This window comes from Schistocerca piceifrons, chromosome X, assembly GCF_021461385.2.
Source record: "Schistocerca piceifrons isolate TAMUIC-IGC-003096 chromosome X, iqSchPice1.1, whole genome shotgun sequence".
NCBI lineage: Eukaryota > Metazoa > Arthropoda > Insecta > Orthoptera > Acrididae > Schistocerca > Schistocerca piceifrons.
The window spans coordinates 149,035,283-149,063,168 of NC_060149.1; the positions used below are offsets into that span (position 1 = coordinate 149,035,283).

The following is a 27,886-nucleotide window of genomic DNA, read 5'->3' on the forward strand; positions in this document are numbered from 1 at the left end:
AACTTTGTTCTTATAGGCTGGAAAATTATCTCAGTATGAGCAGGGCAAGTGGCTCCGTCAGAGGTATGGTGAATTCCTTGGAAATACTTATTCACCACAAATACTTGCTGCTCGGAGCACAGATGTTGATAGAACAATAATGTCTGCTCAGCTGGAATTGGCAGGGCTGCTACCTCCAAATGATGAACAGCGATGGAACCCTGAGCTTAACTGGCAGCCAATTCCAGTACACACTCTGCCACTTGCTCTTGATAATGTGAGTTTTATTTATGAAACACATATTCTCTCTCTCTCTCTCTCTCTCTCTCTCTCTCTCTCTCTCTCTGTGTGTGTGTGTGTGTGTGTGTGTGTGTGTGTGTGTGTGTGAATGTGAAATGATTGTCATATGCTGAACCTACTTAGCATAACATTCAGCAGCCTTTATTTCACATTTTCCTTAACCAAAAATCATTTTTTGAAGAAAAAACCATTTTAAAAAGTGAAGACACATTTATTGAGAAGAAATATTCAATTTAGTTGTAGCATTACCTTCCCTGTAACTGCCACTGTAATTGACATTGTTTAACTTTTTCTGAAATATTTCACTGTTGTATCATTAATTAGTCTTATTGTTTTCTTTAGATGTTTATGAACTATGCAAACTGGCACACTAAGTATGATTAAGCGTGCAACATAATTTGACAATTCATTTACCACACAATAGAGTTACATAGTTCAGCTTCTTGTATGAATACAATAACTTATGGTAGTTCACTGGTGTGCAAAACGTAAGGAGAAAAGTAACTTATGCATGATGTGTCACTGCCAAGGAACATAGCTCGTTGAAACTTAGACTATACCCACATTCTGCAGTACATCTCTCCAATGTGCCCCACATGTGCTCAATGCAGTTTAAGTCGGGGGTATGGTCATGTCAGTCAGTTTGTTAAATATTCTCTCACTCCAAGAGCTCCTCCATTTGCACTTTTTGATGTAGTCATGCATTGTCATCCACAAAAAGGAAGTCGAGGCTGAATACATCCCCTAACAAACCTGAAAAGACATGCATGGGGAAGGAGTACAGTGTCATAATAATGTTGACTGGAGAGTATCCTGTATTCAAAGATTTTGAGATTGGTGGGCCCATGCAACGTTATGTCTCCATGCTGTAACACCTGAACTGCCAAAATGATCATTTGCAACAATGTTGGTCATATCTTCATATGGTGAGAGGTGGGATCATGTAATGCAGCCAGGAATATTGTCCAATACATGTGTTTTAGTGGTCTAGAAGTTATGGTGTGGGGAGCCATAATGTTGCATGGGTGTATTGACCTCCAAATCTTTGAACATGGTACACTCATCAGTCATCATTATTGTGACACTGTACTCATTTCCTGTGTGCATGTTTTCAAGGATGCATTTGGATCTGACTTCATTTTTTTAATTACAATGTGCAACAGTATTGAACAGTGCAGGTAGAGCAGCTCTTGAAATGAGAAGCTATTTGGTTAATAGACTGGCCTACCTGTTCCCCCTACTTAAATACCACTAAGAACATGTGGGATGAGTTGGGGAGATGTATTGCAGCATGTCCACATGCACCACTGACCATCCAGCAGTTGTCAACTGAGCTGCCCTACCACAAGGACTCCTTACCAACCTCGGGGCCAGCATGGAAGCACACTGCAGAGCATCAATTGTCACTCTTGGTGGTCACACACCCCATTGAGAACTATGTACTGCCATCTGCAATGTTCAGGGCTCTATCATGAATCACAGTGACATCAGTAAAATTATTGCCTTTGAATAAAAGTGTCACTTCTGTTTGTCTCATTGTGCATTTTTTTAAAGTTACATAATGTACTATACTGTAGCAGTTCATTCTATATATGGTCTGAGGTTCATCAAACTATGTTACTTGGCAGTAACAATTCACATGAAAGTTACTTTCATTCTTTAGTTTTGCACACCAGTATACTATCTTTAGCTTTTAAAAGAAAGAACTGAAGACTGCAAAGGAGTGACTCAATAATATTCTCTGTCAGATTCCTTTAATTAAAAGTACATTACAATTATCAGAATAACGTTAAGTAGCCTCATATTGTATATTTACTTTCCTTAGCTGTTACTAGTAAGAATCCCATGTCCCAAATATCACCAAGAACTGGAAGCTGTCATGAACAGTGAAGAGGTCCAAGAAAGACTCTCTGCATTAAATGCACAGGAACTGTATGTGAACCTTACTCAGATAACTGGTCTCAGTATACAGAATCCTGATGATGTTCAGTCTCTATACAGCACACTAAAAGCAGAGGTAAGTGAAGAAATAATTTTAACATCATTGTCTTAATTATTTTTAAGACTACCTGTTAGTTTCTGTATTAGGTGACAATTCTCAGTGACTGTGATAATGATGATGTTTGAAGTTGTACAGCAACATGTTTTTAGTGCCCACTTGAAAATACTACGAGGCCAGTGTGATCAAAATCAATAAAATAACCCAAAACTGCCCACAAAGTACATGTAGAAATATGTGTCAAATGGGTTGCTTTCCTTAGTTACCATGTATTATGATAAGTATCTGAATAGCACACTGTTTTCCCTACTATCACATCTCACGAAAGGGGTCCTGGACTACTTTGCATGTTGGGTCCCAATGGAGCTACCGGTTCATCTCCCCAATGTGTCCCTCTCCTCCAAATAGCACTGCCTAGTATAGGAAGTGTCATGTGTATCAGAAAAGATTAAAGATACAGACACCCAAGGTGACAACTGAAATACTTACGCTGCTACCAAGAAACTGTACAAAGCATTACAACCACTATCTTTTTCCATGTAATCCCACCAGACATATTTATGGATCAACTGACATAATTATGCATACATCCAGCAAGATCCCTATGCATGACATGGAGCTATAAATCCATAGTTTCCAGATCATGAGCATAAACAGCAGTGGCACATTTAAGGACTGCCAAGGACGGATGGTCTCTGGTCACTTGTCTCAGCTCACGGATTTGCACTACATGCTCTCTGGTGGACTTATTGATAATGACTGCGTGATATGTGGCTGTTTTCTGAACATTGATTTGGACTCCAGGCTGTCAACATTTGGCTTGCACAGAGACATGTCTATTTTCTTAAGGTGGTGTGATCCCTGTTTGATCACATGTGCCATTGCAAAAGTACATCATCCTCTAAATTTGCATTTACTGCCAAATAGATGTTAAATAATACCAACAAACTCCAAGTTACTACTATATTCCTACAGACAATTAAAAAATCTGAATGTTCTAACCTGTAAAATTACCACTGTCACCAAAGAAGGATAAATGTGTCAATAAAACCCATAGGATACAGATAAACAGTCCAAAGACATCCAACCCCATTGGAAACTGAGTGAACCATCCAGTCTATTCAGCTCCCTCATCATTGCAATGTCTTCTCTTACACATAAAGAGGGAAGAACCAGGTAAACTATATCAACAAATGGCTCCCATACTACAGCGAAAAATCAGTGGGTTCAGAATGCATGTGGAGGAAGTATGATACTTTGTGCAGACAAGACCCTTGTGTCTTTGTCTCCAAAGGACCCATTTCAAGGTCAGTAACATCATCTCATAGTTGAGGGGTTATAGCTTAGACAAAAATTATCATCTTAGTGGAGAGTAGACTAAAAAACGGTGGTGTGGCTACATTCATCAGTGCTAATTTCACCCCTGTAAACACCAACTTGCAAGCAAATGCTACAGAAGTGCATATGTTGTACAAGTGACACCTATGTTCCCCGTGTATGTCCCCTAATGTAGGTTTAAGCCATGAAGCTCTCAATGACTTCATCACACAGCTCCCACATACATTCCTCCTACGTGAGGCCTTCAACGTATGTAACATGCTACTGGACTATATGGCCATTTGCTTTAGGGTTCAAACCTCAGTTTTTCTCAACATAAGGCAGGGCATGAACTTCAGCATTGGAATGGAGCTATTCACTATCACAAAACTCTGGATATGCTCAGTGGTAAATGGTCAACAATTTGCTGTGACCACACTTCCCAACCTGCTTACAGTTAGTAGATCATGTAGTGCCCAAAAGGATGCATCAAAATAATATTCAGCAAAGATTAGGGTATACTGTACAGCCAACTATGTGTACCCAGATGTAAGTGGATCCTATCATGACTGTGATCCATCAAACTGCAGATTAATCCATTCCAAATTCATCAGGCTATCTACAAAGACAATTTACACCCTATATCAGTAAGGAGAGCTTTCATGCAATCAGGAGTAGACAGGTGGGTCTACTGCAGAGAACCACAAGCCTTTTTATGTAGTGAGGGTGTATTGCTGTTAAATTATGATGGAGAGCAAAAAGAGATCATGAGAGATTTTGGCATGTATGAGAGACCACCATGACTATTTTTGAGAAAGCTGACAGCTGATGGCATAATGAAAAACCATAAACTCCAACCCACTGAGAGAGAAATAACATGGGCAATGGCAGATATCTCTTCTATGTTTTTTAAATTTCCTCCTCATTTTTTCTCTGTTTAAGAGGTTTTGTATCTAAGTGTAAGTTCAGGCAGTCAGTAGCACTCTAGTTATCCATTTGTTTGTTCTGAAGAGCCAGGGACTGCTCACTTGAACCTAGTTAGTGTCAGTCAGGCTTCAGTTGCCATCTGGTACATGCCTACAGAGCGTGTTTGTAGCTATAAAGTGTTGTCAGGCAGACTGTAGTGAAGTATTCATTTTTTTAGAACAGCCAGATACACAGCTCATAAGACATCAGCCTCCACTGATGACACATCGAGAGGTTAGCACGTTGCATATCTAGGTTTCTGTCTGCGCTTTTATAGTCAATTCTTAAGTTCGTAATACTGGGATGGGTAGGATGTGTGTACGCTTTGTGCAGGTGTAGTAGGAGTTGGCCACAGTTCATGAACAGCTAAATCTGCTTTTGGCTATGGTCAGTCATCTTCAGGCTGCTGCCTTGGGACATAGTGGTGGCAGAGAATCTGTTGCGTTACATGAGACATTTCAGGTGTTGCTTGGTTTGCCCATTGGCTCTGCTGTTGAGGCACCTCTCATTGTACCTGATATAGTGGATATGCCCTCACAGGAGGATGACTGGTAGGTGGTAATGCATTTGTGTCACCTGAGGCAGATGGCCATTGTGGAGGCTGGCCATCTGCCCTCGCCCATTCACCTTGTGGGTGGAAAGATGGCCGCTCCTTCAGCAGGGTCCGAGCAAGCACACAGGGGGAGGGGTTATTAGTTATAGGGAGCTCCAGTGTTAGTAGGCACATTGTGGAGCCTCTTGGGGAAATAGAGTTCAGGGCTGGAAATAAAGCCAATGTGTACTCAGTATGTCTGTTGGGGGGAGGGGGGCATGGGGGGGGGGGGGGCTGTACTCAGTATGTTTGTTGGGGGACGTCATCTGAGGTTTGGAGGAGATCTTGCCTGAGGCTATCAAGCATGCAGGGTGCAGTCGTCTGCAAGTTGTGGCTCACGTCAGCACCAGCAACACCTGTTGCTTGGTTTATGAGGCCATCTTCAGTGCATACAGGCAGTTGGTGGAGGTGGTGAAGACTGCTGGCTTCATGCACAGGGTGCAAGCAGAGCTCACAATTTGCAGCATAGTTACCAGAGTTGACTGGTGTCCTTTGGTTTGGAGCCGAGTGGAGGGTCTCAACCAAAGGCTTCATTGACTCTGTGACGGTCTTGGCTGCAGACTTCTGGATCTGTATTATTGGGTGGGGAATTGTAGGACTCACCTTGCTAGGTCAGGGATGCATTACACTTGTGTAGTGCACATGGGAGTTTTTTAGGCTAGGCGGTAGGTCTAGGTACTCTGATGAACACTAGCCAGATGACTTGCAGATAGCAAAATCTGACTGTCTTTAGAGTAAAGACACTTCAACTGTCAAAATTTTACCAGTAAACTGTTGAAGTTTTCATAACAAAGATCTGGACTTTACTGCCCTCCAGGAAAGGTCTCATGCTCAAATTATTCTCGGGACCAAGAGCTGGCTGGCTGAAATCTGAAGTGGAAAGCTCTGAGTTATTTAGCAATTTATGGAACATATATCAAAAAGACAGATTAGACACCATAGGAGGGGATGTGTTTTTGCATTTTGCAAGAATATTGTCTCTATGAGGTTCAATCTGAGTGTGACAGTGAAGTTATCTGGTTGCTTATAACAGACCTAGGTGAAATCAGGTCAATTGTTGGATGTTTTTACGGGCCAACCAATTCCAATGTGATGGTATAAGAGTCATTTAAAGAAAGTCTATACTCAGTACCACATAAATGATCATGCAATATTTGTTGGAGGCAACTTCAGTATACCAAGTATAGACTGGGACATTTATGGATTCCTTGCATGGGGTAAAGACAGACAGTCTTGCGAAGTTCTAGTTCGACAGCCCACATCCAATGGAAATATTTTAGATCTTGTAACTACAAACAGGTCTGACCTAATCGACAGTGTTAATACAGTGAGAAGGATTAGTGACCACGATGTCATCATAGCAACTTTGGTCCTAAACTTAATGAATCAGTCAAGAAGGCTAGGAGAGTATTTTTGCTAGAGAGAGCAGATAAACACATCCAACTTACACAATGAAATGACACCACTTAGTTTCAGATCCAGGACAATGGATATAGAGGAAATATGGAAAAGTTTAAATGGACTGTAAATCATACTCTGGAGAAGTATGTGCCAAACAAGTGGATTAAGAATGGAAAAGACCCACCATGGTTTAACAATGAAATTTTAAAAATGCTGAGGAAGCAAGGGCTGTTGCACTCTCAGCTCAAGAGAGAAAGCACAAATGACGACATCCAAAAGTTAACAGAAATTCATGCGCCTGTAAAAAGACTGATGTATAAATCTTACAGCTATCATGATCATACCTTAGCAAAAGATCTTGCTGAGATGATGAGGAAATTGTGATCCTATGTAAAATTGCTAAGTGGGTCTACGGCCTCTACTCATTCATTTGTTGACCAGTCTTGCGTGGCAGCAGAAAATAGCACAAGCAAAGCCAAAGTTTTAAATTTCACATTTAAGTAATCATTCATGCAGGAGAATCATACAAACATACCAATGTTTGACCACCACACAGAAACATAATAATAAGCATCCCTGGCATAGAGAAACAACCAAAAGAATTGAAAGAAAATAAGTTTCCAGGTCCTGATGGAATCTGAATTCAGCTTTACGAAAAGTACTCTACAGTATTGGTCCCGTCCTTAACTTACATTTATCATGAATCTCTCATGCAGTGCAAAATCCTAAGTGACTGGAAAAAAGCATAGGTGACTCCTTTATATAAAAAAGGGTTAAAGAATGGATTTGGGGTCGCTGAGGCATGGAACAGATTTGGGAGTGTGCCTGGGTTGAGGTGGTGGGAAAGGGTAGTGGGGTAGGCAAATCACGATACCTCTTTGAACTATATTAGATGGCTGAAGATAAACTTCAGTATTATGTTACTGTTCATTGAATTCATATTGGTGTGCTCCCACCACTTATAGCATATGAAGAATTGAACCAAACATATACATTTCCAAGATGGTATATCAGCATGCTACACTATGTACCTAAACTGTACACTGTGGTATTACATGAATATTATTAATGACATATTAATGTAGTCTTACTACTGAAGTATATGAAGATCTGAACCAAATAAAATGGGTTCTATACAACATTTTCAAGGTGACATACCTATACATTCCTTTTAAGACAATGAAATATGTTATTGTGAAGTCCAAACACATAGCAACAATCACAGCTAAGCCAATACCAGGCATACCTCATGTAATAACAGTCAGGGGCAGCCGAGCATTGCAGAGGGTTGTTGTAAAAAATCACATAAAATCAGTGGTAGAAATCACTTGAGAGTTCCAAAGAATTATCAGCTGTCCAGTTTGCATAACGACTGTGTGTAGGGAGTAAAAAAGAATGGTGCACAATGGTCAAGTAGCTCTTCCTAAGCCACACATTTCTGTAGTCAGTGCTATGCCACACTTGAGGTGGTGTAAAGAACAATGCCACTGGACAGTGGATGACAGTAAATGAGCATTTTGGAGTAATGAATTGTGCTATATGCTGTGGCATTCCAATTGAAGGGTTTGGGTTTGATGAATGCCTTTAGGATGTTAACTGCCATAATGTATAGTGCAACAGTGAAGTATGGAGGAGATGGTGTTATGGTATGGGCATGTTTTCCATGGTTAGGGTGTGGTCCCCTCATTGCACTTCATAAAATACTAAATGCAGAAGAGTATGACCGTATTTTACAGTATTGTGAGCTGTATACAGTGGTCAGAGATGATAATTGCTTGTATCAGTATGACAATGCACCCTGTAATAAAGCAGCAACTGTGAGGGAATGATCTGTGGACAGTAACATCTCTGAAACTGACTGGCCTGCCTAGAATTCAGACCTGACCCCAACAAAATAACTTTGGGATGAGTTAGAATTTTGAGTTTGCTGCAGATTTCAGGGCCCAACATAACTACCTTCTCTGGTTCTGATACTTGAAGAAAATGGTCTCCCATTCCTCCAAAGCAATTCACACACCTCACTGCAAGTGTTTCCAACAGTCAAGCCGTCATAAAGGCGAAGGGCGGACACACCCTATATTAACATCCAGTAATAGGTGTCCAGGTTCTCTTGATCAGATAGTGTGTAGGATATTCTGCTGTCATCAGTGTACAACCTGGCTGATTAGATTAGATTAGATGTACTTTTCATTCAAATATATCCACCATGAAGATATCCTCCAGGATGTAGAACATGTTGCAAAACACAAATACACAATCCTCCAGTATGTAGAACATGTTGCAAAACACAAATACACAATTAATATTTACATATATAAAAAAATATGCAAGTCCCAAGTGAAATGTTCCTTATAGATGTGGAATAAGTAAAAAAATTTCAAAGGCAACAAGTAACTTGTCATAAGAACTGTAATTGTGCAATACACTGAGGTACATATGATAATTCTCATGCTGTAGTAGCCATGCATCAACAAATAGAAGTATCATTTTACAGCACTTATTTACAGTGATCACACTACTGCAGTGAATTTGTGCAGAAGTCGAATTGTACTAACACTCGCATTATTTGACATCATTAGTAACATATATGCATCAGCTGTTTCCACTAAGAAATTCATGAATGGAGGAGGAGGTGTTAGGCTCCTCTTAAACTGAACTTTATTAATGGCTAAGCTTTTTATAGTTGTTGGCAAGTTATTGAAAATCTGTGTCCCTGAAAAATGGACAGCTTTCTTGACCAGAGTAAGTGACTGTAACTCTTTGTGAAGATTATTGTTATTTCTAGCACTAATTCCATTATTGTTATTTCTATAACTGATTCCATGAACTAAGCTGTTTGAAAAAGAGGTTAGTTTTAATGACAAATTTCATTAAGGAATAAATATATTGGGAAGCTGTAGTTAGCATCCCTAATTCCCTAAACAGGTCTCTGCAGGATGTTCTTGAGTTCACATCACAAATAATTCGTATTACACATTTTTGGACCCAAAAAGCTTTAGCTTGGCCTGACCAGTGACCACCGATTGAAGTAGCATAGGCAAAGTGCCCACAAGTAACAAAACCATTTGGCATCAGTGTCACAAGAGACCTAGTGGCAATTGCTATGAACCAACTGTTTGTCCTTACTATGAATGAGCTGAACTATTAACTATGATTAATAGGTTACAACATAACACTTCCAACCAAGTAATAGGTTGTAGAAATCTATTACCATAATATTTAATAGATTACAAGTAGGCCATGAAGTATGCTGAAACCAGTGAAATTGTGGGTTTTATGTGCTATTGAACCATAATAACACACTTTTAGAATGGAAACAACATTTATTTCATCACTTAATAGAGTGAATACGGAAAGATGGCTGTCAAACATAGTGCTAGAACACAAAGAAAAAACCAAAGAGCATAGTCAAAGAACTGTTGCTTCACATCAGAGACACCACAGCCCCCCCCCCCCCCCCCTGGCAGTGCAGAGCACAGCGGGGTGGAGCTAGCACCATAGGGCATGAAGCAGTATTCGAAAAGGCCGAAAGATGTAATGATCGCCATTTTCTGAATGTCTGGCGGGTGCACTGGAGTTTGGTGATATGCCTTCGAACAGTCCAAGACGGAAAAGAACTTCGAGCCATGCAGTAACTGCATGAAATCTTTGAATGAGGAACCGGATAGTTGTCAATAATAGTCCTAGCATTAAGGGACCTGTAGTTGCTGCACATGCATAGCAAACTGTCTTTCATAGACACCAGGTGGATAGGAGAGGACCAGTTGCTGTCCGTTCGTCAGAGCACACCCGAAGCCAGTAAACCCTGAAGCAAACGGCTGGTAGTCTATTTTCATGCAGAAGTGACATTAAACTGGTAAGGTGAAAAATGTGTGGGAACATAGAGGAAGGGCACATAGAAGTAACCAACAAGAAAAAGTGAACTATCTCTTTTGCTCACAGCAATTTCGGAGCGTTAAGACGTCGAGCTTTGTGACGTACGGGAGGGCTGTCCGTGGTGTGGATTTGGTGGCAAGTGCCATTGCTGATTGCCAAGACCCATGAAGGAAGGCATGTGTGGTGGGACGAGAGGGGGAGGGGGGGGGCGGGCACAAATGGCGGCGGCTGACTGACCTTGATGTGCCGGGATGGCATGTACGAAGCATTGGCAGTGAGCGATGGCTGAGCACGTGGCGCAGTAGCCATGGAAACGAGCGATCCTGCGAAATGGGAACATGAGCGTCCGAGCCAGGCCAGAGTGAGGTGGGCAGGGCCTCGGCGGCTGACGGGGACTGTGGACATGGCGCGACGGCCATGCGATGTGAAGGATCCCGTGAAGCGGGGGCAGGAGCATCCTGCAGGACCAACTGCGTCCGCACAGAACTGGCAGCAGGAAATGTGCAGCTCGACACAGGAGCGAAGCAGAGCGAAGACACAGTAGGAAAGAGAGGCTCATAATGGTGTAGAAAGTCCAAACTGATCACAGGTTCGTCCACATCGGAGACGTGGAAAGTCCAAGGAAATGTCGCGCCCAGGGACAGACGAAGTGACATCTTGATGGAGCTGAGGACCGTGATATGAGAGTGATTCGCAGCGATCAGTGTGAGATTAGCAGAAGGAAGCGTGTTGCCCACATGCTTGGCCAAGGTAACGCTGACATCGGCGCTGGTGTCAACGACAAAGCACGTGCCTGAAGACAAGTCCGTAATGTAGAGGTGTCACGCTGTTGGTGCAAGCAGTGTGGCATTGGAAGGTAGTCGCCATTGATGATCGAGGTGAACGTGGCACCTAAACATGCCCACCGAAATCGTTTGGGCACGCACAAGGCTCGCAGAAGTTGCGAGCGGCATCCCCATAGATTGCATAGTACCAGCAAAGCAGGTAATCTCGGAGGCATGGCGTTGCGTGGCGGGTGGAGGATGCATCTGGCTGCATCGTAGCTCAAGAACGCTGAGGCTGTTGCTTGTGTGAGGTTGGCTGCTGTCGGGAGGGCGCAGGTAGTACTTTCTGTAGGCTGCCAGGAGGCAGCTCGTGGCAGGTCGCTGAGCTGCTAAGGTGCATGCGCTGGCCTCTACCGGTGGCGTGTGGAACCAGTAAAGCAGGTGACGAATGATTGCCTAGGCCCGATCGGCCATGCGTAGGCAGACCTTGAGAGGGTCGGTTACGTGCAATAGCAGGTGAAGCTGTAGGTCTGACAGAAGTTTGGCCATCCACAGAGTCCACAGTGTGGTGTCGGGTAGTGCTTGGTCATCAGTCAATGTACAAAGGCGCTGCCAGAGGTGCGAAGGTGTGCGGTCGTTGAGGTGCTTGTCACAGATGATGTGGTGGATGGCCTCAGCCGGAGTTGAAGATAGGCGTTTGATAAGGAAAGTTTTCGCCATCACATACTTGGGCGAAGCGGGCAGCGAGAGTAGCAGGTCACTGATTTGGTCAGGGTGGTCATGGAGGTGGCTCACCAGGCAGACGAAACGTTCGTCGTTGTCCAAGATCCCAAGGATATCCAGTAGATGGTCCACCAGGGCGAATCAAGTCTTTGGGTTGTCGTTTTGCAATGCAAGGAAATCTGCCAGGTAACACATATTGATGTAGCACAGGCAAGCAAAGATCCATGTTGGTGGTTGAGGGAGCTCCTGACGCCAGGAGTGCAGTAGCGGTGGGCGATGCGTCACCCGAGGTCTGCGTGAGGGGGGCAGCTGCAAGCAGCACACGAAGAGGAGTGGGCCAGCACAATCAATGGTACAATGTGTCCCAACTGCAGGCCTGGAGACAGGTGCGACGTGGGTGTAACGGCCAGTGCTGCTGCAACAGTGAGCAGAAGGCAGTCACGGTACAGCCAAGGGGGGGCTGATCCTGAAACAGGCATGGAAGAAACAGCCAGTGCTGCTACGAGAGCAGGCAGAAAGTGATCTTGATGTGATCATGATCATGGAGCGATGGTCGCAGCGACCAATGTGGGTGAGGCGACTGGTGTCGCTGAGTTGGGGTGAGGGGGAGGGGGAGTGGTGGAATGACATCAGGCAAGTAAGAATGTGCGAACCCATGCGTATGAGCATTTGGAGTACAGTTCTTGAACTGTGTCTGCACATCAAACCAATCGGAAGGTGACTGCTTAACCAGAGGATGAAACACAACGTCCTTCACATAATTATCGTTCTCAATGTCAGTAAGTGGTTTGCACTGTCCGGGCAGCAGGCCTTGCTGCATAGCAGCATTTGACGGTGGCCATGCTGGACCGGCAACAGGTAAGTGGCCGCTGCCATGGTAGGGGCCAGTAAATTGTTCACTATTAACCAACTGTACATTATGAACACTATTAAAAATGCAAGCACAATTGCTATGGTGTGACGCATTTGCACAAAATGACACTGGTAGATCCATTGTTCTCAAGACAATGTGGGCCGGCACACAAAGTCCCTTAAAGGTGAAAATAAGCACAAAATAATTCCCAAATGCACAATATTAAAGTTGGGGTCACCACTGTGTGTTTTACGTGGCGCCTAACCATAATAAGATACTTTTAGGATCACAAACGACATTTATTTTGTCACTTAATAGAACGAATACAGAAAGGTGGCTGTTGAACCCTAGCACTAGAACACAAAGACAAAAAGACAAAACCAAAGAGCATAGTCAAAGAATGTTTCACATCAGAGATGCCACAAAATAACTCATATTACTGTACCACTGTTTTTCTGTGTGTTTTATAGGATTTTCTTAATCATTTTGAACTCTGATTTACAGGATAGTTATAATTAAACTTTCTCTACTTGAGAGGGGCCCCATAAAACACGAGAAGTTGCAGGATGATGAAGCTTTGTGGAAACATTTGTAAGCACATACAGGAGATAAATAACAAACAAATCATTGAATGAAAAACATTGCAACATGATAGGATTCAAATCAGGTATCTTTGTGGCTGTGCAGTTTGAAATGATCAGCCAAGGATTCAGTTTTTTTTCAAATATGTTACTGAGTAACAAAGTGACCTCATGCACAGTGTGAGGTAGAGTTTCACCATGCATCAAAATATCTGAGTCCAAAGCATCTCTCTGCTGCAGAGCATGAATCACATATTAGTGAAGTACATCACAGTAACATGTGCCATTAACATTGCATGTCCTTGGTCCCTGGGGTCACTTTTCCTCAAAGAAAAATAGGCCAATCATGAAGTGTGCCACAAAGCCATACCACACAGTGACACATTCATTATGCATGGGAACTTCATGAACATTTGTTGGCAGTGACAATTCCCAAATCTGACAAACATGAATGTACACTGCCCCAATGAGTGTAAAGTATGCTTCATCACTCCACAAAATGTTACAAAGGCCATATGTCTTCAACTTCAACCCTTGCACAAAATGTATGAGCAAAGTCTAATGTGAAGTTTGTATGGATATCATTTCACAATTGTTCACAGCACTTTTTGAATGGTCAACCATGAAATGTTTAGCTGTAGTGAGACAGCTTGTGCACTGCTTGAAGATCACTCATTGCATCCAGCATTCTCATCCATGGAGACAGTAACTTATTCACCAGTTTATGGTGCAGTTGGCCCTCAGTCTCACCCAGGAGAAAACCTAATCATTGGCCGATGGTTCCAAACTGTGTAACCACTAAAATTGCTGGATTTGAACCCTCTCATACAGAAATTAACATGTGTTTCTTTCAGTGGTTTATTCATTATTTCTCTTCTGCATGTCCTTACAAATGTTTCCACAAAGTTTCATGTCCTGTGTTCACTCATTTTTCATAGGCGCCATCTCAAGTAGCAAAATCTGAATGTAACCAACCTGTACTTAAAATTCTGGATTTTAAAAAATATATTCATGCTTTCTTCAACAAATAATGTTTTCATATTTCACAAAAAAAAATGGAAATGAGCGTACAGCATCGTTGGCCGGGAGGTTCCATCTGGGAAGTTCGGCCACCAAGTGCAATTCTTATTTCATTCGATGAGACCTGCGCGCTGGTGATGAGGAAGAAATGATAATGAGGACAACACAAAACTCATTCCATGAGCAGAGAAAATCTCCAACCTGGCCGGGAATCAAACCCGGGCCCAGTTGCATGGGAGGCGAACACGTTACCACCCAGCTGAGCTGGCAGACATTTCACAAATTAATCTTTTCTACATGTAATATTGAATATAAAATTACTATACTTCATATTTCTACATTATATAACATTTGCAATATATCTGAGTACATCACTGCTCACCATACAACACAAGTGGAATTGTAAATATGTCATGGCTGCCATGAGAAATGGAGACACTGCTTGCATAGTGGAATGACTCAACAGTGCATAGCCTCTGTTAACTGTTCATCTACACATCTACATCTACAAGGTTACACTGCAGTTCACAATTAAGTGCCTGGCAGAGGGTTCATCCAGGCGCTAATGAACTCGGCTGTTTTGCTCCCTAAAGCAACCACAAACAGCAACAAAGAGGGTTCACCTAACCACCGTCAAACTATTTCACTACTGTTCCACTCTTGAACAGTGTGTGGGAAAAGTGAATACTTAAATCTTTTAAGGCGAGCTCTGATTTCTCTTATTTTATTATGATTATCATTTCTCCCTATGTAGGTGGGCACCAATGACATATTTTCACACTCTGAGGAGAAAGTTGCTGATTGAAATTTTGTGATAAGATCCTCCCACAATGAAAAATGCCTTTGTTTTAAAGACTGTCACCCTAATTTGTGTATCATATTCATGGCACTTTCTGCCCTGTTTTTTGATAATACAAAATGACCTGCCCTTCTTTGGACTTTTTCAATGTCATCCATCAGTCCCACCTGAAGTGTTAAACCAATAAATTACAGTCTTTGGTTTGCTTTCCTCACAACATTACCTATGTGATCATTCCAATTTAAGTTATTCATAATCATAATCCCTAAGTATTTAGTTGAATTTACAGCCTTTAAATTTGTGTGCATGTAACCAAAATTTAGTGGGGCACTGTCAACCATATGCAGAAAGTTCAATTCTTGATGTAGCGATTTGCTTAGCTTCAGATATGGATATCTGCACACTAGACAGTCAGACCCCTCCTTGGCTGAAGTGCTGCAAAATGCATGTGCATCTGAATTATTGCAAGTTGTACAATACATTTTTTAACAGACTTCACATGTGGCCAAGAGCCACAGTGATACAGCACAGCAGGTTTTCTGTAACAGGCTATGAAGTGGTAACCAAGTTCCATTTAGTGACGGTAGACCTGTGCTAATACCAGCCATCATTTGTGGTGATAAACTTTGTTTACAGCTTGCCTAGGCTCTTTTTCCTTGCATCCCAGACAGGAATGTCCACACTGTGAGGATGAATGTTACAAGTGTTTACATGGAGGTCCTGCTGTAGAAGTATATTGTAGCACAGTGGGCACCATGCATCAGCCCCAGTCTATTCAAATCGATAACATTTCCGGCACTTATCATGTGCTGGCATTCTGTAAATTTTGTTACACGTTAAAGTGAAACATATTTCAATGACTTTTTTGTTTGCTAGAAATGTATCAGCTCATCGGTACCATGTTAAGCTGCTGATACGGTTTGTACACAATTTGAAACAGCTTTGGGAAGGGCAGTTGACTTTCGGGCTTTCATTGTTTTAAACTAACAGCAAGTCTGCAATTTTGTAAAGCTTACCCAACTTCAATGGTCATTAAGGACAAGGTTAAGATTTAACTGCACAGACTAGAATGACAACAGGGTTTGCCACCATTGACTACAATTAATGGGCAACACCATTAGTGGTGGTTAGGAAGCCTGAAGGCTCTCTTTGGTTCATACCGATTTTTCTCCCTTGCTTGATACAGACAAACATTTTTCTAAACTTTCAGGAGAAAACTCTTTTTATAAAATATATCTTGTGGTGGGATATTTTCAGTTGCCTTGAAGTGAAGACTCAAGGAAGAATTTAGTCTTGAACATGCCGTTCACACTATATCAATATAAAGTGTTGCTTTTTGGCATGGCCGTTGCCTTTGCCATATTCCAGAGGTCTCTTCAATACACTATTACAGAAATTCAGTATTGTGTATATTATCACATCAGTATTGTGGTCACTGGACATGTGACACAAGATTATCTGCACAGTTTACGTCTGGTTTTTGCACCCTTTGCACATAAAGCTCTTGCGTGTAATTTTTCGAAATGAGCCTTCTTTCAACCAGTGGTCACTTATTTACGAAATATTCTCAGTGAAGTGGGCCTTTGGCCTGCCAAAGAAAGTGTAGAGGTCATTCAGAGCATGCTTGTGCCTAAATTCATAAAGGAGATTCAAGTGTTTCCAGGAGAAGTGAATTACTGTCTTTGGTTTATCTCCATGTGGCCTCCATAGCCCACTCGCTAAACTGTCTGGTTGAAAATAGGGTCCCCTTTCAGTTGTCAGAAGAATGCCTTCTGGCTTTTCAGAAGCCAAAATCAGCACTTTCATCATCTTGTCTTATAACTTATCAGCCACACTGCCCATTCATTTTGGCAGCAGATTGTGACATTTCTCCTGTTTTGGAAATGTACTTTATTTTCTAAATTTTATGTTTACTAAAAGTCAGCAAATAGCAGAAGTAATTCACTGCTTTAAGCAGCCTGCAGGATATGATGGCAGCACATAGGAAGCTCACTCCCATGAAGGTAGTGGTAACGAGTGGACCATGTGACAAGATATGGACTCAAGGCTGTGGAGAGAAGTACCCAAGCCCTAAGAGTTAATCTAGCTTGCAGTCAATACATAGGGGAACACAAGTGTTCTGGAGTGAAACTCAGAAGTTTCTTTGCTAAATATTGTCATTGAAGTCCACTTTTGACATAGCACATATTAGTTAGAGCCTACAGGTCATCAGGATCTTAAAACCATAATCTTGCTATACCGTAAACCAGTTAATTCAATAGACACATGAGTATTGTTAAGTTACTGAAGATGTACAAAAGGCTACAAAGTTTAACAATGTAAGCAAAAGGTTTTGGCTCCACCCCAATCTCACCAGTCAGTGACAGGATGTATTCCATGCCTGTTCTTATGTGATAGTCGGCTTTACCATGCACATGCTCTCAAACTTTATTAGCTTTATGAGATTAATCATTTCATACCATTAAAAAGTTACTACATCTACATCTACATACATACTCTGCAGTCCACCACACGGTGCGTAGCGGAGGGCACCTTGTACCACAACTAGCATCTTCTCTCCCTGTTCCACTCCCAAACAGAACGAAGGAAAAATGACTACCTATATGCCTCTGTACGAGCCGTAATCTCTCTTATCTTATCTTTGTGGTCTTTCTGCGAAATATAAGTTGGCGGCAGTAAAATTGTACTGTAGTCAGCCTCAAGTGCTGGTTCTCTAAATTTCCTAAGTAGCAATTCACGAAAAGAACGCCTCCTTTCCTCTAGAGACTCCCACCCGAGTTCCTGAAGCATTTCCGTAACACTCGCGTGATGATCAAACCTAACCAGTAACAAATCTAGCAGCCCGCCTCTGAATTGCTTCTATGTCCTCCCTCAATCCAACCTGATAAGGATCCCAAACGCTTGAGCAGTACTCAAGAATAGGTCGTATTAGTGTTTTATAAGTGGTCTCCTTAACAGATGAACCACATCTTCCCAAAATTCTACCAATGAACCGAAGACGACTATCCACCTTCCCCACAACTGCCATTACATGCTTGTCCCACTTCATATCGCTCTGCAATGTTACACCCAAATATTTAATCAATGTGACTGTGTCAAGCGCTACACTACTAATGGAGTATTCAAACATTACGGGATTCTTTTTCCTATTCATCTGCATTAATTTACATTTATCTATATTTAGAGTTAGCTGCCATTCTTTACACCAATCACAAATCCTATCCAAGTTAAGGATATTGGTCCGTAATTTTGAGGATCCATCCTTCTACCCTTCTTATATACAGGCATCACCTGCACTTTTTTCCAGTCACTCGGGACTTTACGTTGGGCAAGAGATTCATGTTAAATGCAAGCTAAGTAAGGAGCCAATGCAGTAGAGTACTCTCTGTAAAACCGAATTGGAATCCCATCAGGACCTGGCGATTTATTTATTTTCAACCCATTCAGCTGCTTCACAACCGCAGGGATATCTATCACTATGTCCTCCATGCGGGAATCTGTACGAGACTCGAACGGCGGTATGTTTGTCCGATCCTCCTGTGTGAAAGATTTCTCAAATGCTAAATTTAAAATTTCAACTTTCGTTTTGCTGTCTTCCATTGCCAGGCCAGACTGATCAGTGAGTGTCTGGATGGAAGTCTTCAACCCGCTTACCGATTTTACGTAAGACCAGAATTTCCTTGGGTTTTCAGCAAGATCTTTTGCTAAGGTATGACAGTGGTAGTGGTTGTATGCTTTGCTCATCGCTCTTTTTACAGCAGCACGAATCTCTACTAACTTTTGCCTGTCCTCATTCTCCCGATCTTTCTTTTACCGCGAGTGCAACTGTCTTTGCTTCCTGAGCATTCTCCGAATTGCGCTGTTAAACCAAAGTGGGTCTTTTCTGTCCGTAACCCACTTTTTCAGCACATACTTGTCCAATGTGTGATTTACAATGTGTTTAAAATTTGCCCATAATTCTTCCATGTCCATCGTACCAGATGTAAATTAAGTCGATTCATTTACTAAGCGGGATGCTAACAACTGATTATCTGCTCTTTCTAGTAAGAATACTCTCCTAGCCTTCTTGACCGACTTTTTAACTTTCATAACCATAGTCATAATGACAACATCATGATCACTAATCCCTGTCTCAACACTGACACCATCGATGAGGTCTGGTCTGTTTGTGGCTACCAGATCCAAAATACTTTTGTGTAAATGTAAATGTAACGTATTGCGAATACATAGAAAGAAGGATCCTTTATTGTATGATTATATGATAGCGGAACAAACACTGGTAGCAGTTACTTCTGTAAAATATCTGGGAGTATGCGTGCGGAACAATTTGAAGTGGAATGACCATATAAAATTAATTGTTGGTAAGGTGGGTACCAGGTTGAGATTCATTGGGAGAGTCCTTAGAAAATGTAGTCCATCAACAAAGGAGGTGGCTTACAAAACACTTGTTCGACCTATACTTGAGTATTGCTCATCAGTGTGGGATCCGTACCAGATCGGGTTGACGGAGGAGATAGAGAAGATCCAAAGAAGAGCGGTGCGTTTCGTCACAGGGTTATCTGGTAACCGTGATAGCATTACAGAGATGTTTAACAAACTCATGTGGCCGACTCTGCAAGAGAGGCGCTCTGCATCGCGGTGTAGCTTGCTCGCCAGGTTTCGAGAGGGTGCGTTTCTGGATGAGGTATCGAATATATTGCTTCCCCCTACTTATACCTCCCGAGGAGATCACGAATGTAAAATTAGAGACATTAGAGCGCGTATGGAGGCTTTCAGACAGTTGTTCTTCCCGCGAACCATACGCAACTGGAACAGGAAATGGAGGTAATGACAGTGGCACATAAAGTGCCCTCCGCCACACATCGTTGGGTGGCTTGCGGAGTATAAATGTAGATGTAGAATGTAGATGTAGATTTCCATTACGCATTGGCTGTTGATTTAGCTGCTCAAGACAGTTTTCAGATAATGTGTTCAAAAGTAATTCACATGATGGCTTGTCTGTACCACCTGTAATGAATCCATAGACATCCCAGTCTATACTAGGTAGGTGGAAATCGCCTCCGACTAATATAGCATGATCCAGGTACTTCTGCGATACAGGGTGTAGACTCCCTTTGAATGATTCTAGAACTGTCACGGTGGAACCTGGTGGCCGGTAATAACACCCAACTATTAACTTTATTTCTCCTAGCCCTGTTAAACATGTCGAGATAACTTCACAATCACACTCTACTTCGATCTCAATAGACAGAATATTTTTGTCAACTGCAATGAAGACACCACCTCCTACGGTGTCTAATCTGTCTTTCTGATATATGTTCCAACACTCACTAAATATTACAGAACTTCGTATCTCAGGGTTCAGCCAGATCTCAGTCCCGAGAATAATTTGTGTGCCACATGCTTCCTGGAAGGCAGTAAATTCAGGAACTTTATTCTGAACACTCTGAAAATTTACTGCTAATATCTTGACAGCTGAAGTGTCCTTACACTGAGCATGTCCTGATTTCCCTGCCTGCACATCGACTGGTGAGTGTTCATCAGGACACCTCGCACTACTGCCTAGCCTAAAAAACCCCCATGAGCACGCCACAAGTACTCTGCTACCCGAGTAGCCGCTTCCTTTGTGTAGTGAACCCCTGATCTATCTAGGGGCATCCTACAATTCCCCACCCAATAGCGCAAGTCTAGAAATCTGCAGCCAAGACCATCACAGAGTCGACGAAGCCTCTGGTTGAGACCCTCCAGTCGGCTCCAAACCAAAGGACCCCGATCCACACTGCGAACGATGCTGCAAATAGAGAGCTCTGCTTGCACCCCACGTGCGAGCCCAGTGGTCTTCACCATATCTGCCAGCCACCTGTACGAACTGAGGATTGCCTCAGAACCCAAGCGACAGGCATCATTGGTGCCGACGTGAGCAACTATTTGCAGACGACTGCACCCCGTACGCTCGATAGCCGCAGGCAAGGCCGCCTCCACATCTTGGATGAGGCCCCCCGGCAGACACACCGAGTGCACGTTGGACTTCTTACCAGCCCTGTACACTATTTCCCTAAGGGGCTCCATCACCTGCCTAACGTTGGAGCTCCTAATAACTAGTAAGCCTTTGCCCTCGTGTGCCTGCTCGGGCCCTGCTGAAGGAGCGGCCACCTGCCCACTGACAAGATGAACGGGCGAGGCCAGACAGCCTGCCTCCACATTGGCCCTCTGCCTCGAGCGACGTGAACGTGTGTGCAGTCCGCCACTCACCCTGAGGTGAGGGCGGCCCCAACGCGCTGGGTACACTAGAAGGTGCCTCGGCAGTGGAGCCAGCGGAGGCAGCAAGCGACACCTGGGGTGTCTCAAGCGACGCACCAGACCCTCCGCCATCGCTGCACCTCGAGGCAGCAGCCTGAAGGCGGCTGACTGTGACCAACAGCACGCTCAGCTGCTCATGAACTGCGGCCAGTTTCTCCTGCGCCCGTACACAGCACGCACACACCCTATCCATCCAACTGTTAATATCTGCTTTTGGTGTCTACTAATAAACACACTGTAATGGAATTCTGGGACTTATTTCACGTAATTTAGCTATCCACATGTCCACTTATAATTACAGGTATCCACTGAGATACAAGAACTGTTTTGAGGGACAACATCAATGAGAGATTCACAGAAGATAAGTAGGAGGAAATCCTATGTGCCAATTCATTACGACAGTGCTCAAAAGGTTTATGATGATGACAATGATGATGTTTGGTTTGTGGGGTGCTCAACTGCACGGTCATAGCTCCTGTACAAAGTCCCGATCCTTACACAGTCCAGTCTAGTCACTTTCATGAATGGTGATGGAATGATGAGGACAACACAAATACCCAGTCCCCAGGCAGAGAAAATCCCCAACCCCACCGGGAATCGAACCCAGGACCCTGTGATCCAGACGCAGCAATGCTAGCCACTAGACCATGAGCTGTGGACCCAAAAGGTTTAGCTTAACTAGCACAGTCTCGGGTGGGAATGCATGACTAGTTACACTGCACGTCACCTACACCACTTTCTACAGAATTGCAGCTAAAATGAGAATTTTTTTTATCAGTTTAGTACAGTGAGATGGTTTTTCATGTGGAAACCCTATGCTAGGGATAACCTTCACTGGAAAAAAACTATTTTGTTGAAAAACTTGTGATAAGGGTAGAATGTGCAATTTGAAAGAGAAGCAGAAAGTGATTTATGAATTGAAAATTTGTGGCTTGCAGGCAGAAATGTTGAATTAAAATTGTGCATGTCATGGAGTGCAAAAAGTGTGTTGCAAAACATAATAAGTTCATGTTGTGGAAACGTTAAATCATGTCCCAGAATTACAAACATTTCATGAATAAAATATAATGAACAATCACCAAGAAGACATAGCAAGTAAGAAGGAAGAAGATAGCAGTAGCAGATGTGATGAGGCCAGGCACATACCTGGAAGAGGCATCATTGCACACAGGGACCGTGCAGGAACCTGTCAAATACTACAGCAGAGATGGGGTGCACTGGAGGTGCACATATGAAGGCCCAAAGTGCACCAGCACAGTGTCAGCACAATCTACCAATAGCTATGTCATCCAGAGAGCAATGAAACTTACTTAAAGTGAGTAAAAATTCACATCAGTTATAAGAAGGAGTAAATAATTGTTTTGAAAAATATATGAATAAGGGTATGGTGCTTAGGAGCAGTAGGACAAGTCAAAAAGTTAGAAAGAGTGACTTAGCAGAAAATGCAGAGCAAAACATGGATCAAGAAGTGACAGATTCAGCAGAAGACATTAGTACTAACTTATAACCACTGGAGAAATCTAAGGGAGGTCAGGGATGTAAGATGAATGATTTAACAGTAAATGAGGGGCAGGAAATGGCTCAGCGGGCTGGGAGTGCTGCAGACAATTTAGCCGAGGCAAATACTCAGATAATCATTAGTGAGGATATAACCACAGGAAATGGAACTAATAAATGTAAAAATGCTGACTTTAATGTGCAGGATGTATTAATAACTATGAAAAACAAATCAGAAGAAACTAACAACAAAGTGATAGAATGTTCTAGTAAAATTAATAGTAACTAGAAGAATCTATCATTAGGAGTGCCCCAGAGAAGTGTGATAAGACCACTATTATTTTCTATATATGCAAATAATCTGGCAGACAGGGTGGACAGCAACTGGTTGATGTTTGCTGATGATGCTGTAGTGTATGGAAAAGTGTTGAAGCTGAGTGACAGTAGGAGGATACAAGATGACTTAGACAAAATTTGTAGTTGGTGTGATGAATAGCAGCTAGCTCTAAATGTAGCAAAATGTAAGTTAGTGCAGATGAATAGGAAAAACAAATCCGTAATGCTCAGATACAGAATTAGTAGTGTGCTGCTTGCCACACTCATGTCAATTAAATATCTGGGCATAACATTGCAAAGCAATGTGGAATGGAATGAGCATGTAAGGATTGTAGTAGAGAAGGCAAGTGGTCAACTTTGGTTTGTTGGGAGAATTGTGGGAAAGTATAGTTCATTTGGAAAGGAGACTGTAAAGGAGACACTATTGTGACCCATTCTTGAGTACTGCTTGAGTGTTTTGGATCTGCACCAGGTCAGATTACAGGAAGACATCGAAGCACTTCAGAAGCAGGCTGCTAGATTTGTTACTGGTAAGTCCGGCCAACATGCTAGTATTACATACATGCTTCAAGAACTCAAATGGCAACATTCTTTTTGAGGAACTCTGCTGAGAAAATTTAGAGAACTGGCACTTGAAGCTGATTGCAGAACAATTCTACTGCCACCAACAAACATTTCATATAGGGACCAAAAAGGCAAGATTAGAGTTCATATGGAGACATATAGACAGTTGTTTTTCCCTCACTTTATCTGTGAGTGGAACAGGATAGAAAATGACTAGTAGTGGTTGTTGTGACTCGCCGATCATTCAAAGCGTCGCCACGCAATTACGCGCGTCCTCTACGTGCGGTGCTGTCTGCCAGCCATGCAGCAGCTGCGCCACCTAAGCGGCCAGCCGAGCAGCGGCCGCTAGACTGGGACTCAGTGCTCATTCGAATGCTAATGTGTACACATGTCTTGCTTGTCAACTTACTCTGTGACTTATATGTGTTGTGTCGTTCTGAAATATATGTGTTAAACTTGACGTTATAACAATTGGCGACGAGGATGGGATCCTGCGTTTGTCCTTTGCTGAAATGTGCTCACTTCTGTCTGTCTATTTTCAAAAGCAAACGCATGTGGTAGCCTCTCGTGTTGCCTTTTATCGTTGTCAAAAACAGCCACATCAATCCTATCGCACTTGGGCTGCTCAACTTCACGGCCTCAGTGGAAAGTGTCAATTTGTTACTGACGTTCACAAAGAATCCTATGCCGATTCCATGGTATGGGATGCTATTATCCAGTCGGCGCCCAACAAAGAAGTTCGGCAACGTGCCCTTCAGTTGGCGAATCCAACTCTAGATGAAGCTCTCTCCATTGCGCAGTCTTTAGAAATTTCTCGCGCTGCTGGGGTGCAAATAGAGGCGTGGGGTGATGTCAGGGAAATACAACCTCTGTGCGCTGTTGACGACACGTGCGGCGCGTCCCCACCGGCCGACATGGCCGCAGTGCGCTCCCATGTGCAGCCTCGGCCTAGCCGTAAACAACCCACTAAACTGCAGCAAAACCCCGGCAACTTCCTTCATGTCCGCGGTGTTTTACGAAACATTCACACGAGGATTGTCCCCAACGTTGGGCTGTGTGTCGCAATTGCAAAAAGAAAGGTCATGTGTCTTCCGTTTGCAAATCCGGCCGCATACATGATGTTCATGAACATGACGCTGATTCTGATTCTGTGTTGTCTGTCAATTGCACTTCTTCCCTTTCAGGGAAGTCATTCCTTGCTGTCCAAATCCTTGGTCGAGATGTTCGCATGCAAGTGGATACCGATTCTGCTGCCACTATAATTAATTCTCAGACGTATCTTCAGTTGGGTTCTCCACTCCTGTCACCTGTCACTCGGCAATTACGGACGTACAGTAAACAGAAGATTTCTCTCTTGGCACAGTTTAATGCTGAGGTATCTTACAAATCCGTCGTTTGCACTGTTCCCATATTTGTGGTCGACCAGAGCAACGCAGAAAATCTTTTTGGTTTCGATGCCTTTCGCGTTTTTGGGTTCTCCATAGATCACTCTGTCAATATTGTCTCTGATGCTATTCCTTATGCTCAACTGGATTCCTTGTCTATGACATTTTTGTCCCTTTTTTCTCCTGGGTTAGGCCGTGCAAATGACTTTGAAGCTCATATCACACTCAAACCCACTGCTCGGCCTAAGTTTTTTCGGGTTCGGCCCATTCCTGTGACCCTTCGTGGTTGGGTAAAATGGGAGATGGATCGTCTCACTACTTCAGGGGTCTTGCTTCCTGTCACTTCCAGTGAGTGGTCCTCTCCTGTCGTTGTCGTGGTTAAGCCAAATGGTGATATTCGTCTCTGTGGCGATTTCAAAGCCACTGTAAATGCTCAATGCCTCATCGACACTTACCCTATGCCCCGTCCTGAAGAACTGTTCACTAAACTTGCTGGAGGCCAGTATTTTTCTAAAATTGACCTGTCAGAAGCTTATCATCAACTTCCTCTCGACACTGCTTCCCGGCAGTTTCTGGTCCTTAACATGCCTTTCGGCCTCTATCAATACCAACGCTTGCCATTCGGGGTTGCTAGCGCCCCTGCTCTCTTTCAGCGATTCTTGGAACAATTATTGCTCCTGTCCCTGGGTGTATCAATTACATGGACGACATTGTTGTCACTGGCTCCACCACTGAAGAACATCTTCAAAATCTCCGCACACTTTTTCATGTCTTAAGACTGCCGGTCTTAAGTGTAATCTTCAGAAATCACAATTTTTTCAGGCATCTATCACGTACTTGGGGTTTCAACTCTCTCGGGATGGTATTCGTCCGCTTCAACAAACTGTCGCTGCGATCGATGCCCTTCCTCGCCCTACATCTGTTAAGGAACTGCAGGTCTTCTTGGGGAAAATAGCATACTATCACAAGTTTTTACCATCTGCGGCTTCGGTGGCTCAGCCGTTGCATCGCCTGTTGCATAAAAAACGTGCCTTTTAACTGGTCCGCGTCATGCGAAGCGGCTTTCCAGAAATTGAAGACTATGCTGAAACAGGCCCAGTGCCTGGCTACTTATTGACCTGGCCAACATCTTGTTCTTGCCACAGCCGCCTCTCAATACGGGGTCGGAGCAGTCCTTGCGCACCGTTTTTCTGACGGTTCGGAACAACCCATTGCTTATGCCTCCAAAACGCTGACGAATGCCCAACAAAAGTATTCTCAAATAGAGAAAGAAGCTTTGGCCATTATTTATGCTCTTCATAAGTTTGGTGTTTTTCTCTATGGCTCAAAATTTCATCTTGTTACGGATCACAAACCACTTGTTTCCTTGTTTCATCCATCAACGTCACTTCCCGAGAAGGCTGCACACCGCCTCCAGCGTTGGGCTCTTTACTTGTATCGTTTCAATTATGGGATTCATTTCTGGCCAATGGCTCAACATACAAATGCTGATGCTCTGTCTCGCCTTCCCATGGGTCCTGATCAGGCATTCGATAGGGACGAACTTTTGCATTTCCACCTGGATGTTGCCGAGCAGCGGGTTGTGGACGGGTTCCCCATCACTGGGGACAGGCTGGTGGCTGCTACGGTTTCTGACCCTACCTTCTCCCGGGTTTTACGCTGCATTCAGAAGGGTTGGCCAGATCGCCCGTCCACTAAGACTTCTGATCTGTTGCGGAACTACTAGACTTTGCGCTACCACCTCACGGCTCGGGATGGTGTTATCCTCCTCTCCACTGACAATGCTTCGCCACGTGTTGTGGTACCTGCGTCTTTGCATGCTTCGGTCTTGCGCCTCCTTCACCAAGGGCACTGGGGTGTGTCTCGCACAAAATCTCTGGCGTGCCGTCATGCGTACAGGCCCGGCATCGACTCTGAAATAGCACACATCGTCGCTGCCTGTGGCCCTTGTGCATCACAGGCCGCTGCCCCAAAGTCATCTTTGTCACCGTGGCCTTTGCCTGAGAAGCCCTGGGAGCGCATTCATGCTGATTTTGCGGGACCCTTTTTAGGTACTTATTGGCTCCTCGTAATTGACGCCTACTCTAACTTTCCTTTCATTGTCCGTTGCACGTCGCCTACCACCGCGGCAACCACCAGTGCTCTCGCCCGCATTTTTTCTTTGGAAGGCCTCCCCTCTACTCTTGTTACTGATAATGGTCCGCAATTTGCCTCTTCCAAATTTGCAGATTTTTGTGCTCGTCACGGCGTTATTCATGTCACAGCCCCGCCATTCCATCCACAATCCAACGGTGAGGCTGAACGACTGGTCCGCACATTTAAGGCTCAGATTCGGAAAATTCTGACTTCTTCTGCTGCTGATGATGCGCTTCTCCAGTTTCTGGCGTCTTACCGTTTCACCCCCATGGGCGACCACAGCCCGGCTGAGCTCTTACATGGCCGACAGCCCCGCATGCTACTTCATCTTCTGCGTCCTTCCACCTCCCGGCCGCGGGTGCCTTCACTTGGCCGGTTCACCGCCGATGACCTCGTCTGGGTACGGGGATATGGCAGGTGGCCAAAATGGAGCCCGGGCTGCATCTTAAGACACCGTGGCAGACGCCTGTATGAAATCTAGACGGACACGGGTGTTGC

The 27,886-nt window shown here is 43.5% G+C and overlaps 1 protein-coding gene across 1 annotated transcript in view; it reads left to right on the top strand.

The window, feature by feature from the left end:
- The window catches only part of LOC124721604 (venom acid phosphatase Acph-1-like), a 237,041-nt gene that overhangs the window by 160,916 nt on the left and 48,239 nt on the right, over positions 1-27,886 (top strand). Inside the window, exons 3-4 of the mRNA XM_047246655.1 lie at positions 17-256; positions 2,105-2,296. Of these exons, the coding sequence (XP_047102611.1) occupies positions 17-256; positions 2,105-2,296 (432 nt within the window). The remainder of the gene's footprint in view (positions 1-16; positions 257-2,104; positions 2,297-27,886) is intronic.